The 20,602-nt window shown below is 37.2% G+C and overlaps 1 protein-coding gene across 1 annotated transcript in view; it reads left to right on the forward strand.

The window, feature by feature from the left end:
* LOC106930121 (ERC protein 2) overlaps window positions 1-20,602 on the forward strand; it is a 154,656-nt gene that overhangs the window by 54,162 nt on the left and 79,892 nt on the right. Inside the window, exons 11-12 of the mRNA XM_088007322.1 lie at window positions 4,011-4,204; window positions 14,783-14,876. Coding sequence (XP_087863448.1) covers window positions 4,011-4,204; window positions 14,783-14,876 — 288 coding nt within the window. The remainder of the gene's footprint in view (window positions 1-4,010; window positions 4,205-14,782; window positions 14,877-20,602) is intronic.

The raw sequence follows: 20,602 nt of genomic DNA on the forward strand, positions 1-20,602 counted from the left end.
TTAAGCAATGTGTATATTTTCCTCCAAGATCAGATTGTGTGTGCTGGGGGAGTCCATGATTATTACACTGTCAGATCATGTTTAAAATCAGCAAGATTGTGCAGTTTGCAGATATTTTTCTTTGTCTTTTTACCTTTATGAAACACCACACAGTTTTTGCCTTAAATGTGACTTAACTCCTCTGTGTGGGAGTTGTTTTTTTATGATATAAGATGCTTATTGTTAGTTAGAAAAACTCATGCTTAGAATAAATGTGAGAAAAAGAAGACGTAACCTTTTTTTCTCGCACTCTTGCTTTTAATTAGATTAAACCCAGTGTTGGATCAGTAAGGATTTCCAAAATGTTTTACAGTTGCTTAATTCCAAAAACAATGAGTAATACCCTTTTCAGAGAACATTTTATTTCTTACTATGTGTTTTATTAATTTGGGAAATCCCAGATAATAATGGCTTGGATTTGTAAGCTTCTGACACCTCAAATACTCAAATGCTTCCTTATTTGACATAAGAGGACTGTTGTGGGTATAGACAATGAAGTAATGCATGGCTGAAGGTACCTTGTTTGTTCGGATACAAAATATTGACTATTTAAGTATAAGTAGCACAGGGATTGCATGCCAATGTGCTCTGCAGAAACTAGGATTGACATTAGGTCATAATGACAATCATTATGACCTAATGAACATCTAATGGTGTTATAAACATCATCCAAACTGAAATACATGGATGACAGCATTAAGTTCCGGGTATTTTTGTATCATGAGACATGGGTGCACTTCACAAAATAGATGGCGTATGAGTCAAAAACATCATGAGGAGACACTGAAGCAAAACATGAAGACATAGGCCATCAGAGGAGGTAGAAGTATTGATCTTCAAAATGGACAATGATACAAAACATGCCAAACTGGCTACAAAGCTGCTCGAGTAATTTTGTTGTGGACACCACAAAGCTCTGATCTTAAATTGGGGGCAGAGCTTGAAATGATGTGTTTGAACAAAGTGGGCTACAAATAAAAATGAACCAAACCAGATTAACAGATTAATTAGTTAGCGTGAGACTTGCCAGCAGAGAAGCGCCCTTTATGGCTCACACTCACAGTACCTGCCGATGTTTTTACTATGCACTCAGTGAGCTGTTTACTGTGCTTTTAATCTGTACCTCAGAGCTTTGTAGACTGCTACATCCTCTTCCTCTTTCCATAAAACAGTACTTGTTGAGTTTACCAAAGGATGCCTGGAACTAAACATGAGCCTTTTGAATTAAAAAAAAAAACAACCCAAAGAAGGAATTGACCATTTTAGGGACAGTTAGCATAAACTGCCCCCAAACTCCCCTCCTAAATAGTTTATTGCTCCTCAACATTGAGGTTGTGTTAATTTTCTCTTCTTTTTCAGATACCTTTTATTTATATTTCAAAGAAAGACTTTAATATCCAGGCTTTGGAGTCATGCTTGGCAATTAAACATAGGCATTGTGTTTTTTAGAATAAAAAAAATATTAGTTTGCAAACTTTTGAGCACAAAGTACCTTCTTCAGGTCGTGCCAAAGTATCTCAATAGCATCCAGGTCAAGATTTTGACTAAGCCACTGCAAAGTCTGTTTTTTCTTCAGCTGTTCAGATATGGACTTGCTGGTGTACTTTGGATCACTCTTTTACTGCAGAACCCAGGTTGGCTTCAGCTTAAGGTTATGAACAGATGGTTGGACATATTCAGGATATTTGGTGACAGCAGGATTCAAGGTTCCATTTTTCACATCAAGTATTTTAGGTACTGAAGCAGCAAAACAGACCCAGACAATTATACTACCTCCACCATATTTTACTGTTAGTATGATGCTCATTTTCTGAAATGCAGCCATTGTTACCAAGACCAAAGAACAAAGTGTTGTATTTTGGTCTTTATACTGTCTTTATGCTATATAAAGATATACTTCATATAGTATGTCCTTATATCCATACTATGTAAAGACAATTAAACAATGTAGATTCATTTTGTTACCCAAAGCTACTTTTTTCATTGAATTATTCTTTTCTAATGTCTGCCTTTGAGAAGAGGGAGCTATGGCATTAATATAAGAAATATGAATTAATAGCAATAATAAATTTTTTGTGCCAATTTGAGCAACATGTATTTAACAATTGTTGAGCTACTAGTTGGTAAATGTCTTGTTTTTAGTAATTGAACGCTCCAGTTTACTAATGATAAACAAAAACAAAGTAGAAATGTACTTTTGTTTGGCAAGGACACAACAGTTGACGCCTCACATTAATTTTGTGTCATCAAAAATAAGTAGATCAGGATTTTAAAAAAAAAGTAATTCAGCAAATTAGTTATTTTAATTTAAATTAAAGTTAATTTAATTTAAAAGATTTTTTTAAAATACATTTCTCAGGGCTGCCGGAGCTGAAATGATTTCAGTTTAATTATGTCCTCTGAAGTTAGTGAAATGTGACTTTGAGTGTAGAAGTGTTTGTGCACATTAACTTGATTTTGTTTAAATTAGTGGCCTCAGCTGTCTCAACAAGTTTAAAAATTTTCACAAACAGTTGACAGAGAGAGGTAGCGTTTTAGAGGAAAAGGGAGAAGTTGAGAGGAGGATAATTCTAGGTTAGAAAGTGCCTCTGGGATATTTTTCTCAGAGAAGAATCGATTTAGTGTGGTTGAAGAAAAGAGGGATCCAAACCAAAAAAAAAAAATCAATAACGCTGTGATGTGTGGTGTTCTTGTAAAATCACAGTCAAAACATCATGGGGAGTCAGTAATTTTGGAATGATAATGACTGAACTCACAACTCTGCATGAAAAATTGCCCTGAGGAGGCAAATGATTGAAGGAAACCACAGGAAAGAAGGCATTGGGGGGAGGGGGGGTGCTCAAACATGAGGGTACCGATGGCTTCTGACAAAGATGAGTTTATATTCTCACAGTCTTTGCTGTATTCATACCACAGCTGACAACACTTAATATTCTGCTTAGTTAATGCATGCTGGTTCCTCAGAAAGTCTTAGTTTTAATATGCAGTATTTGTTCATTAACCTTTAGGTTGAACCCAAAGTAGATGGTTTTCCAGCAGTCAACCCCACGGTATGTTCTTTACTTTGTGACTGTTGTGTTTGGTCACCTGTATTCATCAGCATCTCGCATACATTTCATGATGTGATCTTATAGTTTTTCTAACAGCAACATTATAGGATTCCTAAACAGTCTGGATATGTCTGTAATTTGAAGTATTTTTCCAGGATAAAAAGTAGATTTTTTGATGATTTAGTTTAGTTTCATTTTTGCATCCATTTCTCCATCCGTGTGTCCATCCTGGTTATTGTGCATTTATCTGAATCAGAAACTTAATATACAAGTGTAGCTTACTTTTGTGTTACATGGGGATGCCAATTTGAGAAATTGCTTGTCCAGCTTAAAGTTTATGGAATTAAACGCATATCTTTAAAATAACAGTGTTTTCATTAGTGTATGTCTGAGCATAAAATATAGGAGCTGGAGAAAGTATTTAAACACCTTAAGCATTTTTGCATGCTGTCGCATTATAACGCCAAACTTTAATGTATATTGCTGTGAGTTTATGCGACAGACCAACACAACTGTGTTTATTCCCTTTTAATCTGTTGCTTCAAAATGAAATCCATTGGAACATATATGATGCAAAGTTCCTTTATTAGTAAATACAGTCCACTTATATGCAAGTTCATGGGTTAGAGGCTTGTACTACTGGAACTGTAGTCAATTCCAGTTTCCAATTAGAAAAGGCAATTTAATGGGAATTTCTTCTTTTAATTGTCCCATTTGTGTCAAAGTAAATGACGATGTAAATAGGGAATTTTAGTCACCTGCATTGTAGATTACATTATCAAAACCTCTGTCAATCACATGTACTCTAGCTGTACTTTCAGCATAAAATGTTTAGCCAAATATTTTTTACAATATGTCTCTGTCTTTTTATCTGTTCACATCACTCACCCCACACTTATTCGCACACGTGCAAACCTAAAGACCCCAAAACCAGAGGAAACTGTCAGAATCTGTCCAGACATCGCAGATCGTCTGAGGCTTCTCGAGCAGGAAGTGGCCCGCTACAGAGAGGAGTCTGGGAAGTCCCAGGCTGAGGTGGAGAGGTTAAAGGGAGCGCTTAAGGATGCCGAAGTGGACAAATCGTGCAAGGAGAAGAAAATTACTGATCTTGAGAGGTGAGGGTCAAAAAGTCACTGGCATTCACGTCTGTCCCAGTACATGCACCATCTGGGTGTCATCAAAGAGCAGCCCTCTTCTTACTGACCGGATCTTTATAAGATCCCAGGTCATTACAAAGTGCTCTATTTATAAAGGACTAATCCATCAGATATAAACCGTTCAGGTTGTATATTCCTTCCACTTAAAACCACTTTCAAATACTCCTACTTCTTCTCTTGCATAATCCTTGTTTGGAAATACATGCTTGACCTATTTACGTTTATCAGTTTAATAATTTGATTTTATATCTTATTGTTTGTTTCTGTGTACAACTGAAGACCCGGGTAAGTAGATCCATAGGTTGCCTGGTTGTCACACTTTCATACAGCCTGCATGTTCATGTGTGCTCTTGGAATCCTCTCATGCGTGTTGATATTATTCATTAAGTTTCTCAAGAAGTGCAAATGTTGTTATTCATGGTAGGCATACAATCCATTCATGGGAAACCGACTCAGGCCTCATTCCAGCAACACCATCAGATCCTTTGTTTTCTGATTTATAGCACTGATACGGTTTTACTTTCTGTTGACTTTTGCAAAAATTCTTCACATTTCATTGTTATCAGGGCTTCGCTCATGTGTGTTTTCTCCTACTAACACATAGCATTTGTGTGTTTTCACCCCAGTTTCTGTGAATTCAACAGATAAAACGTTCTGTTTCCATCTTTGCATTCTTGTAAACATATTTAGGGTGTGTGTGTTTGTTTCTTGAGGTGTGCGTTTTGTGAGTTTACCAAGCAGCACACCGCCAGCGGCGTGCCAGTGGGAGGTGGTGTATCCAACCCAGACACTGGCTGTTTATACTGCTCTGTTTATTACTGGCAGAGTGCTACTCAATTATCATTTGATTTATGGATTGGCATGGTGTGTATATGTACCTGAGTGAGTAGCTGTTTAGTGCCTGTGCAAAACCACTGTGTGTGTGTGTGTGCTTTGTGTGCACATTCAATTCATGTGCATCTACACACAAGCAGGTTGAATGGAAAAGTTTTCATACCCTTTCAACTTTCTTGCACTTTTGCTCACATTACGGAAACACGAGGTAATGCACAACTGTAAAATGGATTAAAAACTGAGCATGGTTTCAAACACAACTCCGAAAATTGTGACAAGAATTTGAATTCAAGACCCCCGATTAACTATTTTGTTGAACCACCTGAGGTTTAGGGCAGGTCTCTACCAGATTTGTCAGATATAGAGATGGACATTTTTACTCTGTCTTCTTCATAAAACAGTCCAATCGGATCATCCATGACCATTGATTTTTGAATCTTGACAAACATTTTCAGTTGATATTACATTTGTACAGGTTCATTGTAACAATCAAAATTATTCACTACTTTACTTATTAAACTCTGTAGCATCGATGTGAAAAAAATTAAAACGTGCAAACTAATGCTATATTAATATTGACCTGACACATCATGTGTGAAAATAAGCTTAAAAAATATCATGCATCATTTAGAGTGAGTTGACTGAAAATTACAGAAACATTTCAACATCTGTGCCTGGTTACTTCTGTCTTGTTAGCACTTACTGGCCCCACAGGTGAGCTCTCACTGACTACATTTGAGAGAGGTGAGAAGTCAGTCTGGATGGGCGTCATCCTGGTTTCCTGCCTCATTCATCAGCCATTATTCACATTCCCCGTTTTGGAACAGCGTTTGAATGGATTGACATCAAACAACATAAGAATACAGTAGCTCCTGCACATCTTCTGCATCGAGCCTCTATTATGTTTTCGTGTTTGTGCATTCATTATGCCTCGTCCACAGACGTGTGTGTTGTTTGCATGCAATTGCTGCAAGCCACACGTGTTGATTCTCTCTCTGTGTCTGAAGCCAGCCAGGAGTCATAGGAATAGTTGGAAGAGTTTCTTTTCCCCTCAGCTCATCTGTCTTTCCAGGGCTGTTGTCTCATTAGTGTCAACTAGGCTCTCCTATCAGCTCAACCCTTCCCCTCTGTTTGGCACACACAGGCCAGAGGTCAAAGGCAAACCTACCACAGGTTATCAATGGAGGATCCAGTATAATCATGCAACACAGCTGCACATATTAATAAAAATTGACTTCCAACGTTGCAATAACAGGCATCAGTTCTCTTGGCTCCAGCATACCTTTTTCCTTTTCCGTTTAGATAAAAATATTAAATATTTGCACACGAGTAGCCGTGCACATGTGTTATGTGACAGCATGGATGGAGTGTGTGTGTGTGTGTGTGCTGAATGGACATCTGTGTCAGAGCGTACGATACGTAGCGTGTCTGAGCAAAGGATGGATGTCTTTTTAATCGCTTTGTTTCTGTTGGATCTAAGTTAGCTGACTTATTAACCACCATCTGAGCAGAAGGAGAGGATAACAGATGAGCATAAAGACACTTTCTCATCCATTTGAAAACAAAGCGGAGAAGGGCAGGTCATTGTAATAAATAAACTTTAACAAAGGCAAGACTATTCCACAGCTGTCTCAAAGCTTACACATATCAGTGATTTAATGGATGTCATTTTATTTATGTGTAATCTAATTTATTAGAAAAGAATGAGCCTATTTAACAGGGTGGCGTATTAGAAGGTCCCTTAATCACAGCTCCAGTAAACTGAAGCATATCGGGTTTTAATTATTCTCAAACAATGGTGATTTCTAAAGGCACGAATGCATCAAACCATCAGCAACTTTTAGTGATTTCAGATGAATGCCTTGCAAAAGCAGTCAAATTACAACAGCAAACTTCAATGGATGTGTAAATGATAGACCAATGCAAAATAGTGCATACTTGTAAAAGAAGATAGCTGCTGTTGAAGGAAACCAAAGGAAGTCTTGTTTGCATGCCACAAGGCACAAGCGGACATGGGGAACATGAAACGGAGGGTTGCTTGGATAGATGACTCACATTAGTCTATAGATATAAAAGTGTTTAGTTGAAAACCAACACTGCAGACCACTCTAAACACACCATGTAGCATTTTGGTAGCAGCATCATGAAGCTCCATCTGAGTGTTAGAAAATACAAGTCAATACTGGAAGAAAACCTGTTAGAGGCTGTTATCCTGGATCAAAGGTTCACCTTTCATTTGGCTCACAACCATAAACATCGAGGCCCTGCTAAAGTAGTTTGGATTAGATCAAGGCATATTCATGCGTTAGAAAGTCCATTCCTAAAATTAATTGAAAATATGTGGCTAGATGTAAAAGTTGCTGTTCACATATGTTCCCTATTCAAGTTTGAGTTTGAGCTATTTGATCAAAGAAGAATGGACAACAGTTTCTCTTTATGCACTGTGCGGAGACATTCTCCAAAAGACTTCCAGTTGTAACAACACACACTTGCTATTTGGGGTTTTGTTGTTTGTGAAAAAGAGAAGTTAAAAAAACAATGTATACTTTATGTTCTACTTCATAATTATTCATTACTGTCTGTTGATCTGTCACATAAATCCCAATAAATAGTCTAAAGTTTGTGGCTATGAAATGAAAAAATATGAAATAGTTCAAGGGGCGTAAATAATTTTACATGGCACTGCACATGGTGGCAAAGGATAAGTTAAAATGTGAATAAAATGCTTTTTTCTTTGGTTGCACATATATATACTTTCTTTTTAACCTGTGGGATTTTTCTTTACATAAACCTTTTACAGTCCTACACAATTAATTAAAAATAAACCCCCTCTGTGTGGTGATGGGGATCAACTTTTCAAATAAATCAACTTTTCAGTCTCACCCTGCCACAGAAACATATAGGGTAAGCACTCTGGTATGTGAGGGAGGGCTCAAGAAAAAGGGAGGTGTGTGTAGGTGCGCTTGTGGGAATATTAGTGGAAATGTGTGTATAGCTGTGCCAGTGGTCAGCTTGTGAGTTGCATGCATTGTAGGGGAATTTACAAAGGGTCCCACATGAGGAAGAAATTAGTAGTTGGTGGCTTACAAATTCTGACAAACAACAATTTTCATTCACACAAACACACAAATACAACTTTTGGCCTCTTTCCTGTGATTATAATCAAACACCAGATGCAGTAATGCCTGACTGAATGCCAAAACACACACAACCTCGAAAGTTTCTTTTTGTAATATTTGCTCTTGAAAATATTTGTAAACAGTGTATCTGCTGCAGGTGTTGGTGCAGATTAAGAATCCATTTTTGGATTAGCACTGACTTGCATGTTTCCTTCTTTGCTTCAGAACTATAAACAGAACTGTCGCACCTGCAACAGAAGAGGTGTGTTTTAACAAAATGGGGCTCAATCTATATCATCACATTGCACTTTATTGTATTTAAACGTATAGAGACGTAAGCTTAAGCTTTTTCTTCTTCACTTATTCATGCACAAATAGGCACTCTCAACCTTTCAGAACAGCATAAAAGCCTAGATCAAACTACACATTCCCACGGTTAACTTGACCTAACAACTTTAATTATCCTGCAGATTTTCACTCTTTTCCCATGAATATTTTCATACTTTAGATAACTGCCAGCACCGTGATAAACTTTCATGACGCTCTTTATTAAGGCGATGTAGAAGAGACAAAATTTCATTTGGTGGAAAATGCAAATTGGAATATTTTCTAATAAAATGTTCCCTTTAAACCTTCATTTAAAATGGAAAAGTTATGTAAAAGTTTATTCTCCTTTGAGCAAAATATTGCTTAATAATGCGGGCCTGAATTACGAGCGCAATTTCCTGCTGCTGGCAACTCCTCAGCCCCAGGAGCCCCAGTGATGCCACTGTTTTCTGTTCAAGGGCACATTAACTGTTGTCCTCTGGGTACACAAGAATGCACAAAAAGGCAGTTTCACTTGTAAAGTGACTTTAAAACATCAACCTTCAATGATTTAAATTATGTATTTTCCAGGCACATAGTGCTAATTCAAAGCACAATCAAGTAACTATGGTATCTTGAGATGTTTTAAAAATGTGGCACAAATAATATATTATTAAACATGAAATAAATTTGACTTTGCAATGGGACACATTGAAATTGGTCTGTGTCTCTTTAAGGAGCTCCTGTTCTCTCCGCCATGCCACCTTTAGCACGTTGTCACAATGCCTTTGCATCTGTCACTTACAACCGTTCTTATGAGCGTTGGACTGAGGAGTAGGTCATTTGATAAGATCAGCAGAATTGAACATAGGAACAATTGTATTTTCACATATGGCATAGCTGATTTGTACATCTCTTTCTCTTAAAAAAGCATTTTGTCTCCTTCCTGAAGAGTTCCTGGTGGCTTAACGTCTCCTTGGTGTTTCTACTTGCACAAAATAATGTGAACAGACAAATGAGGTACCTTGAAGCATCTAGAAAGTGTATCCAAGGATGAACCAGAATCCTGTAGGTTGACAACTATCTTCAGAATATCTTACCTGATTTCCCCCAAATTTTCTTTGATTTCACAAATGGAAGCAGTGTGTTTGAGGTGTCGAACTAAATGATTTACTTTGGCAGCCCGAAAATGAAACTGCTTGTGTTGGAAAGTGTATATGTGCAGCTCTCAAGTTGAAAGAAGAAAAGGGCAGTGTAAAAAATTATTTATTACTCTGAGGTCAGGGACGTAGGTGCTTGCTGCTCTCTTGCTCTTTCTTCATTTTTCTCTGCAATGACACGTGAAAAATGTGCTTTATTTCAGTAATAAACTAGTCTGAATCCTCCCTCATCCTCTTGCACCCTTCCCAGCCTCTATACTTGACTCTAAGTGCCCTCATTTGCCTTCACCTGGGGCAAAACACTTATATTCATGTTGTATAGAAATATAGGGGCATATCGGCTATCAAACGGGACCAACTTGGCCATTAGTTTGTACACCTGTGCCAGTAGAGGTTATGTTTGTGATAGCTGATATGCCCTCGTGTCAACTTTGCTCTTCATGGATATGCCTCTGAGCTTATAAAAACACACTGAGAGATCTAAATCTATCTGAGCAGCTCTCTCTTGATGTGTATGTGTGCACAGGAAAATTGAGAATGTTTTTTTTGTTATCAATTTGAACAGGAATAAAAAGCTCATCAAATTTAAATCAGGGCTGTTAATAAAGTAACTCTTACTTACACTAAAGACACTAACCACAAACATGAAAAGAGGTGAGCTAGTGTGTGGCTTTCTAATGTGGGATTTAAACATTATCAGACATGCTGAGCTGTCTGTTGTAATTTCTGACAACAACCTTTTCAATAAAATGCTGTTGTGTGTGGCAAGGTTGAGTGAGGTAATGAACGCAGCATCTTGTTTGCCAGACTTCACCCTAATTGTACAGCAACATCAGTCATGCAGACTGACGCACACCAGCACATGCCCACATCATTCCTGAAGCTGTGACAGCAAATATTTGCCCACATGTGGGAGCTTCTTGTAGCTTTTGCCCAGAGTAAACACAGCAGTGTGGATGTAGAATAATAATGCGGTGCATTTTAACAGCTGCTTGGTCACACCGTGTTTGTATGGCTTGAGGGTTCTATTAAGCACTAATTTGTCACCGTTGGCTTTATAGGGGGAAAAAAAAAAAATAATAAATATATATATATATATATATATATATATATATATATATATATATATATATATATATATTAATTGGTCATATAGATGCATCTAAATGAAGTATTTTTAAATGTTCATGCTTCAATAAGTGAAACCTATTATCAGAGTATTAAAAAATATATATTTTTCAATAAATTTATGTGCATGCCTCCTGTTTGGTTTTTTGTATCGGTGTTTTGTTCTGTTATTGTTATTTTTTCCTTTTCTGTATAAATAATCAATACTATCTAATACAGCAATGTGGGGTTAATAAACAACATTGTAAATTATATCTACTTAATCCTTGCAGGGCCTTAGGTGGAATGGTGCATATTTCCACCAGTCAGTGGGCTGGTAAAACATGGCGGTGCAAAACATTTGATGACAAGCTCAGCTATAAGACATTTTCTTATAGCTGAGGCTTACAAATCTCTGGAGGCATTTTGGCTCTTTCTTCAGTACAGAAACTCCCTAAACTCTCTGGGAGAAGGAGGATAAATACTCCCATTGACATGCGATTGATTAATTTTTTTTAGGGATTTCTTTTTTCAGTATTTTCAGTTGATGAACGATCTTTCTTCAATAAAAAAAACAAAACTTTTGCATTAAAAAGCTCATAAAAGTTCATTTTGATGAAAAAAGGCAAAACTTACAAAAACAACACTGCACCAAATAAGTGCACCTTTAGAAATCCAAGCCCATTTTACCTTCAGTTTATGTTAGAAACAAAGTTTGCTGTCACTGTTAGGTTTTCAGGAATGTGTGTTTGTCTGTGCACATACTTGCAACACTGGGTTATATATATTTTTGTTTTGTTGTTGTTGAAAGATTTACATCGAAGCATTATACCTTTATGAGTCGAGTCTTGTCTTGTTCATGTCTGCCAAGCCATAATGAGTCAACACACACAGAACCTTTGTCTGTGCCTGATTTATTGCCCACACTGTGGCTCAGCTGTTTAGTTGCATGAACAGTGCAAACATTGCAATAAAAAATAAATAAAATTACCTTTGCGCACATGAAGTAACATGTTTTTAAATCTGGTCACAATTTAGAGCAATAATGTTTAATTTTTGTAACTATAAAAAAGGTATTTACATATACATTTGAAAGTATTTATGTATGTATTAAACAAAAAGGTTAGGCCCTTTTTATTACTGTGTAATAATTAGTCTAATTTATTGTCAAACTTATTTATATTTTCTTTCTGCAAGAATAAACGGATACCTAGGATTATAATGCCTTTTCATAATATACCTAATGATCGTGTCTTGAATTTGTAAGCTTTTTACATGTTAAACACTGTTTTCTATTGAGTCTCTAATGTTGAGATGACTGAAGGTGCCACACTCATCTGTTAAGACAGTTACAGCATATGCAAATGAAAATGTCTCTTACAAAAGTCAGGTTGTCTATTCTAACAAGGCCAGCCTGTTTACGATGAGGTGAAATACAAATAAATGGAAGGAATTAACACCATGGGAATGTCCTGTCACCATACTGTTCCGGAAGGACATGGATTCTCTTGGTTAACCCCAGAACAAAAACCAAACAAAAGGCCACTCTTAAATTCAAGATTTAAAAGTGGCCAACTCAAAGTTGTGCAAACAAGGCCGACTACAAACCTGACTCAGCTCTGTACGGAGGAGTGAGTCAATAACGCAGTGTTTCAAAAACAGTAGGGCTTACCGAACAAATCTCCAAGTCCTCTCCTCTGAACTCTCCAAAACAGTAGGTGGATTGTGTTTTACCTTGACAGAAATTCAGTACAATTCCGCTTATTTATATTATGGCAATTGATGTCTCCAGACACAGTAAAAGACACACAGATCTAATTTAAATGTAGAAATGTACAGATGAAAACGCTACAACGAAAACACGTTTGCTTTTTTAAACCCGTTTGATGTTTTTATTTTTCTTTAATATTGCTGTTAGAGCAGGCTATCCTTTATTTTGATGTGTTTCTGTTATAGCCAGCCACACTCTGTCAATCCTGCCTGTCTCCCTGACAGCAGCCTCTCCTGCTGTAATACACAGTTTGACCATCTTTTAGTTTGCTGTGTTATGATTGTCCATAAATGTGAGTCCTGCATTTGCCTCTGAAAAATTTTGCTGTAAAAAAGTCCCCGATATTTATAGTTTTTTTTTCTAATGTTCTAATAATTTTTGAATTTGTGTAATTTTTTTTGGTGTGTTACAGCCGCTTAGCTATAAATTAAATAACTAAGCTTGGAGACTTCCTTCCAAAAAAATAATAAATAAATAAATAAAAATTTGTTCTGTTGGCTGCAGTAGCAAATCTGAACAAATTAGTGGTTTTATAGGGATTTTCTGTGGACATTTCACTGGCAATGATTTATTTCATATAATCAAATAAATAGAATGCCCTATTAATTGCTGTTCTTTGAAAGATTTTCAAAATAATACACCTAATACACAATGTCTTAAAAAGAAATCTAATTTGGACTCAATCCATCCAATGACTGTATCTATACTAGAGATGTGCCGATCAGGTTTTTTCCTGCCGATTCTGATTCCGATCACCCACGAGGGCCGATCACGGCGGATCACCGATACCGATCACATAATTATTTTTTTTAATCATAAACCCTACCGGTTACATTATGTGGAAAAAAAGAACCATGAATTCACCTTAAATTAGACAAAAACTGGTTTTTAATAACTTTTTACAATTAGAAAACTAAACAAAACGGCATTGTGCAAATTGTACTGCTATCGGCAACACTATCTTTAACAGACTTAAAACATATGAAAGCTCTGAAGAGGCTAAATAATGCAAAGAGTCAAAATAAAACCTCTCAACATTGCCAAAAAAAATCAAGTATAAAACTTAACATTCAAAGGAAAATACAGGTTCCTTGCAATAAACACTCCTGAGTTACTGAATGAAAACTTCCTGATAGCATGGCGGCTAGCTGATTAGTGCTAGTTCTGATTGGCTGTTTCTGACTGAGCGGAGTAATTATGCAGAACAGGGAGGAGATCGATTATTTTTTTTAAGAGATTATCTGTCTCATGTTAGGACAGTGAAAGTTTTAATACGTATGTAAAATTTATTTTTTTAGGTTAGATGCTGCAGCTTTTAACAGGTTCGGTGTGAGAGTCACTACCAGGTGGAGCAGAAGCGAAGCTCCATCTGTGAAATATTACTACCTGTAGCAGCGGTTCAACAGCGAGAGCAGAACCAGCGTCTTACATCGCAGCTCGAAGACTTAAATAATTTTGCGGATTATTTGTTTAGCTTTCTGACAGTCATGTTAATCCGGGTGAGTGTTTGTAGCTGTGTGCTGCTTTACCTGCTATCTGATCCTCCGTATGTCTTTTTTTTACTACAGTGAGCCTCGATGTAGCCAAACTCCGTCAAGTATGGCATTGTTTTTATGCCATATTAGATTCGTCGTGTTGATGCATTTTGACGTGCTTCACCCCACGTGCTTCAAATTTCCGCCGCAACACCTAAACTTCCCCATTCACTCAGTGCTGTATAGTTCCACATCGCTTAGGATTTGTTGCTGCGCGTTTGCGCAGTGTGAAGGAAAAAGGAGACCAGCTGCACAGGCAGGCTGCGAAATGCGATGCAGGTGATCGGTTTGTGTGATCGGCAACAAGAGACCGTGATCGGCGATCACCGATCATACACTTTTTCACGGCAATCAGCCGATTATGATCGGTGGCTGATTATGATCGGTGGCTGATCGATCGGCACACCTCTAATCTATTTATTAACTTAATTGATGCTAAGGTTGAACGAAAGTGGACAAACCAAAGGCTACTGCATATGCTAACATATAGACCTACAGTATAAATAAACTAACAAGCTTAAACTTTGTAAGTGAACATTGTAAAGAAATCCTTATGCTTGCTCAAACAAATAAAGGTTTCAAGGAAACCAAACATGTCTTACTTTATCACATAATGACTACCACATAGCAAATGTTCTAATTTGATTTCTTCATCCAGCTTTTCATCACTGGTTGTTTTTTTGTTTTTTTTTCTTTGCTTGAAGGCAAATCAAGTCTCCAAATATCCAGAAGCAGATTGTGCCTGGCGAGATGAGGAAAGATGCCTTGGCAGATGGACATCCACACTCTTTATCACAGGTTGGAATGACATTATGGATGTGCGCAAATGAGTTCATTTGTGGTGTCGGGACAACATTCTCCTCACATCATCACTCCAGTACGTTACGTGATTCCTGCCAGGACCAACAGGAGTGTCTTGCTTTTCTACGTCTCATCTCTTTCCATGTCATTCACATGGAAAGTCATTTGTTTTGGACAGTGACTTGTCTAAGGTATTTTAGACTTTTTCATGCTTTATCTTAACCCTTAGGACATATCAGAAAGTAGTACAACAAATACACAATAAAAAAGTATAGAGAACAGAGTTTGTCAGCAGTTTGATGCACTACTTTTGATAAATTAGGTATCTAATTCTGAGTCAGGTGCTTTACTCTCCCCGCATGCATTACTCGGTGCATGCTTTTATTCTGGGCTGGGGAGATCTGCTGAGAGACCACTACAGAGTGCAGTCATGCCAATTCAGTCCCAGAGGGCCAATGAAGTAGCCTCTATATTCCCTCAAGCAAGCACAGAACAGGACCCTGTCTTTAAGCAGAACTGTTGTATTCTTTTTTTTTTTTTTTTTCCCCCATCTTTGCTGGCAGACCCCAACCAAAGCACTGTAAAGGCTGACAACTAGCCAGCTGTAGATGATTTTCATGGTGTTGTTGACCAAAGGAAATACAAATTTTAAAGCATATCCAATTTCAGATTCCAGTCATTGACCAGTTATGTTCCACTGTCTCTTTGGCAGCTGTTTTATACGACTGTTCTCTGACAATGGATCCAACGACACAACAGTTTTGTTTTTTGTTTTTTTGCCCCAGTTTCTAAGACAACAATTAGCCTAAACTGTCAGCAAAACTTTAAGTGTAATAAATTCATTTATACCACAGAAAGAGGCATTCAGGAATGCGCTGCTTCATTTGTTTGTTGATGACAAGCTTTGAGGAATTTGAAAATCAGCTAATGAAACACAGCTATTTTTTTTTTCCAACAAGACAGCTTTTAAATCACATTTTGAACAGCATATCTAAGTGATCTCAAAAATGTGCCTTTTGTTGTTTAATTACACACCGCCAAATACACAGAAACAGTTTATTTGATCAATTAGGCTTTCTTATCTGCTTTAATCCGCATTACAGAAGGAAATCACCATTTAATCATTTCCCGCTTATCCTTCACGGATGGCTTTTTTTTTCTTTTTCTTTTTCCAAGAAACTCCACTACACCAGATAACAGAATCACACAAGGAATATCTGTAGTCTCCACTCTCCCTCTAATCTCTTGTTCATAAAATAGGACTATACAGTGGCGATTTCTGAAATGGGCAACATGGACACGGTTTCTGAAATGTTGTTCGTCCAGGGCGGCAAACAGGCTAGGACCACCCCTGGGGGTATAGCTAATGTTCCTCAGACTCTTTTCACAAGTAAATCACAATTTTGTGTCCTCATATTTTAGACAACAACACAGGCTACTACAGAGCTATTAGAACAGTCTACAAGGAACTACACAACAGCAAACAATAACACATTATTTGGATGATTCATCCATTTGTTAAAGGTTGCAAATCTTGCTCATTTTAGAAAACTATGAGTTAAATTTAGAACGACTGTGTAAAATATAAATAAAGTTAAGACCAGCATCATCTTTACCATCGGTGGTGAAACAAAAATCACTCTTTGAAAAAGGGGTTGCATCAGGGCCATCACAAATTAACCCAGATAATATCTATAAACTTGTAGGCTTCTGTCAAATTTTATATGCTAATATCGATGACAGAATATAAATACATTAAAGTTGAGGACATGGCAGCAGAGAGAACATTTGTTCTGTTGCATAAACATAATTGTTAGTTGTAAAACTTAAGTTGTTGACAAGAATTTAGCAAAGAAGAAAGTTACGAGGGGTTTGTGGAATGTAGATGAATATTTAATGTGCCTGTTCTACAAATGGAGGGCCTAATGATTAGAGGGCTGGCATTAATTTGCCACAAACTGTGATCTGGGAACTATTAGACATGCTCTGATCTAAATGGTCAGGAAAGCACAAATCACAGTAAAAAGGCCTGCGATATGTGTTGGATCCAGGGGACTTAAGCTTTAGACAGTTTGAAGCAAGAACTTCAAATTAGAACAAAATTTTACAGGAAACCGGTTCACGTAGAAGGGCACATTGGGGATGTTTTCATAACTCTTAGTTCTGTAAATTAGCATAGCAAAGAATTAACCCTTTGTGACAATGATGGCTCAGACTGATACTTGAGTAAATCACTCTATATGAATAAGATGGCAGTAATGCATTTATGACCGACCATCATTAAGGGGGAATTATTTAAGTCTGTCAAGTTTATTTAACAACACATTTCAGCAACAAGTTAGTTCAAACATAACATCGTAACCGATTATGAAACAATCAACAAAGCATTTTGTCAAATGCCAACAAAAGAATAATTATCATCAAATGTACACTAAATATGTTGATCAGTGTTTCAGTTATTATTAATCAAAGACAACCCGGTAACACTTTATTTGAAGGGGGTTGAATAAGACTGTCATGACACTTTCATAAACATGACATAACACCTGTCATGAACATCAATAAGCCTTCATGAATAGTTATGACTGTTGTCATAAAGCGTCATTCGGTAAATTATGACACTTTTAATACAAAGTTGACATTATTCAAAATGTCTTTGTTATGACAACTTGACATTAACCAGGAAATCATTACTGTTTAAACTTTACCTTTAATAACATAAAGTTACCTAATTTTTAAAGTGCAATCAATAATACTTTTATAACAAATTTATAAATTTGTTATACCGAACAAATTTTATACCACGCTACAGTCTGATTTCAGGACTAATCACTAGTTTCGTAATGTAAAAGTTGAGCCTGTGAGCTAGCTGTTGCTCATTCCACTTTGTTGTGTTTAATCTCGGAAAACCGAGATGTTATAGTGAGACTGGTAAAGGTGAAATGGTGCTCTGACTGATATTAATCGTACTAAAGGTCATCCTGGAAGAACTAAGTTAAAATCTGCTGTAAGTGGTTTATCACTTTAAAAAGTGGTGTCTCTGTACAATGAAGTACTTTAAAACAAGGCTCAACACTGTTAGATGCTGATATCAATCATAAATTATATCAGCTGTTTCGTGATTTTTACTTTTTATTTTTTGCCAGAACTTTAGACAAAGAGTAGCTGTGTTTGTTCTGAATGATAGGGGGCCCAAATTAGTTGTTTTCTTATGAAACGGATTAATCATGGTGTGTTTAAAACTGCCAGGAAAAGAACCAGAGTCTCATGAATTATTTATCTAAGATAAAAGGGTCTGGCTAACATTGAATAATATTCGCAGTCTAAGGGAAATAGTATCTACAGTGCAGACAGAGTTCATGTGGGGAAACTGTATGTTAAACATAGCATCTTCCAGGCCACTATCTGCAAAGATCCTTTCAGTGCAGTCTGTACGCTGCATATTTTTGCTTGATCCAGCACTAAAGTTGTGTTATGGCCACTGCCTCTGTCTGTTTCCCCATGCGGTCTTTCTTCTTTGCCTTTATCTCTGGTTCCATCAGGAACACAGCACGCTCCAAGGGTAAACACACACAAATAAAGTTGCCCTGTCATTCCAGGACAGTTTATGTGGGACAAACCGATAACATCTCTCCGGTCCATTGTCTCCAGTGCACCATGCTGCACTTTGCAAACACAGAGAAAGCACACATCGGAAGTATTAATTTCAATCATTTGCACAGCTTTTTTTTTTTTTTTTCTCTTTTAGAGATGATGAGACAACGGCACCTGTCAGTAATCTGTTTAAAGATCTGGAGAATTTCTGGAGTCAATAATAATAATAAAAATCAAACGACTGTTATTCCATGGGTTTTAAGGTTTCGTTTTACTTAGATTTTCTCTTCCTTTTAAATTCATCTGCTCTTGCACATATGGAGATTGATTTTTGCACACGCTGTGTGCTAATGAATGTGAAGCAAGGGATCCTAATTTCACAGCTGCTGGAAATATGCATTTTCTCACTCTTCACTAGCTTATAAAAGTGATTGCAATCTTTCCGTCAAACCAGAAAGAGCCAGAATCATAGTAATCCTTCCCAAGGGCTTCAGGCGATGACCGGTTCTGCGCAAACTATGATTTTAAAAATTCTTACAACTTTCTAAATTGTTACGTATTCTTCAAAGAAGCATTCTCTTGTTACTAACAAAACTCTCATGAAATATGTCTGTACACTTTGACGCATACATATAAAACACACACGCACTGCACATGTGCCAGCACACACGCACACGCATGCAGACACAGCTTTCTGGTCAGGTTGCACTTGAGAGGTCCAGTGGTGGCAGCCCGCTCTCAGCGGGGCGTGTATGCGTGAGTGTGTGCAGGTTTCAGTGTGTGGTGTGGGGTCAGACTGGCCCTTGTTGATTTTGGTGCATCGAATTACTGCCCGTCCGTCACAACCAATTACGGTTTTGAGCTGCTGACACACACAACACGTGTCTGCGTGTGTGTGTGTGTGTGCGGCTGTATGTTGCTTACTTCCAGCTGTGGTGTGCTGAAAAGAAGAGCCCAAGTTCACTTTTTGATTTTACCAGCTTTAAGGTGTATCGTCATCATCAGTGTCGGTTTGATGCGTCGGTTTTATAACTGAGTTAAAAGAGGTTTCAAACTAATGCAAAGTATTTTGAGGCAAGTGATAAGGCATTCACACTCCACTTGTGTTTCCCTGGCAATGTCTCATGAAATGACTTTCTCTACATCTGGAGACTCCATTACAATTGAATCCTCATGTGTGACCTATGGTACCGTTTAAAGAAATGCTCTGCTAGCTACGAAACCAAAAATGTGTTTTCTCCGAGCACTGCTATTTGAGCTACGTACATCACATTTGCATACGTAGGCTTTTGTTGTCAACATGTCCATTCGGAGGGATAAGCTCAGTTTACCAGACATGAAACTGTCATGTTTGATTTTTTTTATTTTTTTTATTTTAGGATGTTTTCATGAACTTTCAGATATTTTAGTTGTCATTCAACTTGCCTGTACAGAAACTCCTGCACTTTGCTCAGGCTTCTTCATCCACACAAGATAGGTTCCCGCTCTAAGAAAAGTGTGAACGTGTGAACATAAAAGCAAATCAACACTTTAAGAATCAAAGAGAAAGTAAAAAAATCTGAAAGAAAATCAGGTGGTTTATTTTTTCTTTTCCGGGTTTTTCTTCACGGTTCCATCAACCAGTGTGGAGAAGGATCATTTTCTTGCCCTCACCGTAGGTGTCAAACAGGCCACACACAAATTGTGTGAGTGGGAAGCCCACAGTGTGATCTGCACACCCACACTCACAAGTCAGATGACTTACATGAGAGCAAGCGAGAAAAATATTACTGATTTTCTGCAGTTGTCTTTCACTAGTAGTAAAAGTGAGAAATGGTATCAATCATGTTTTTATGAGCCAATTTCTGGTTCTTTTTGTGATCTAACACCTAAATGTCATACATTTAGATTGTGGAGTAGCAGATTATCCCCATTTATCCACATTGGTCCTGGCGATCTTATTTTAGGATTGGTGAGTGCAACTTTCAGCAAGATGTTAGAAATTACAGTTTCAAGAACTGCTTCAGCAGCTAATTGTAATTTAGCTATATTTATTTTGTTTTTCTGTGACAATTACAAATTTGCAAATTTTACCCTGGACGTTTCTGTACTTGTTTGCTGTTGAACCAACAGACATAAAACTCTTAACT

Source organism: Poecilia mexicana, unplaced genomic scaffold (genome assembly GCF_051168715.1).
Source record: "Poecilia mexicana isolate PSO_F unplaced genomic scaffold, ASM5116871v1 scaffold_7, whole genome shotgun sequence".
In the NCBI taxonomy this organism is placed as follows: domain Eukaryota; kingdom Metazoa; phylum Chordata; class Actinopteri; order Cyprinodontiformes; family Poeciliidae; genus Poecilia; species Poecilia mexicana.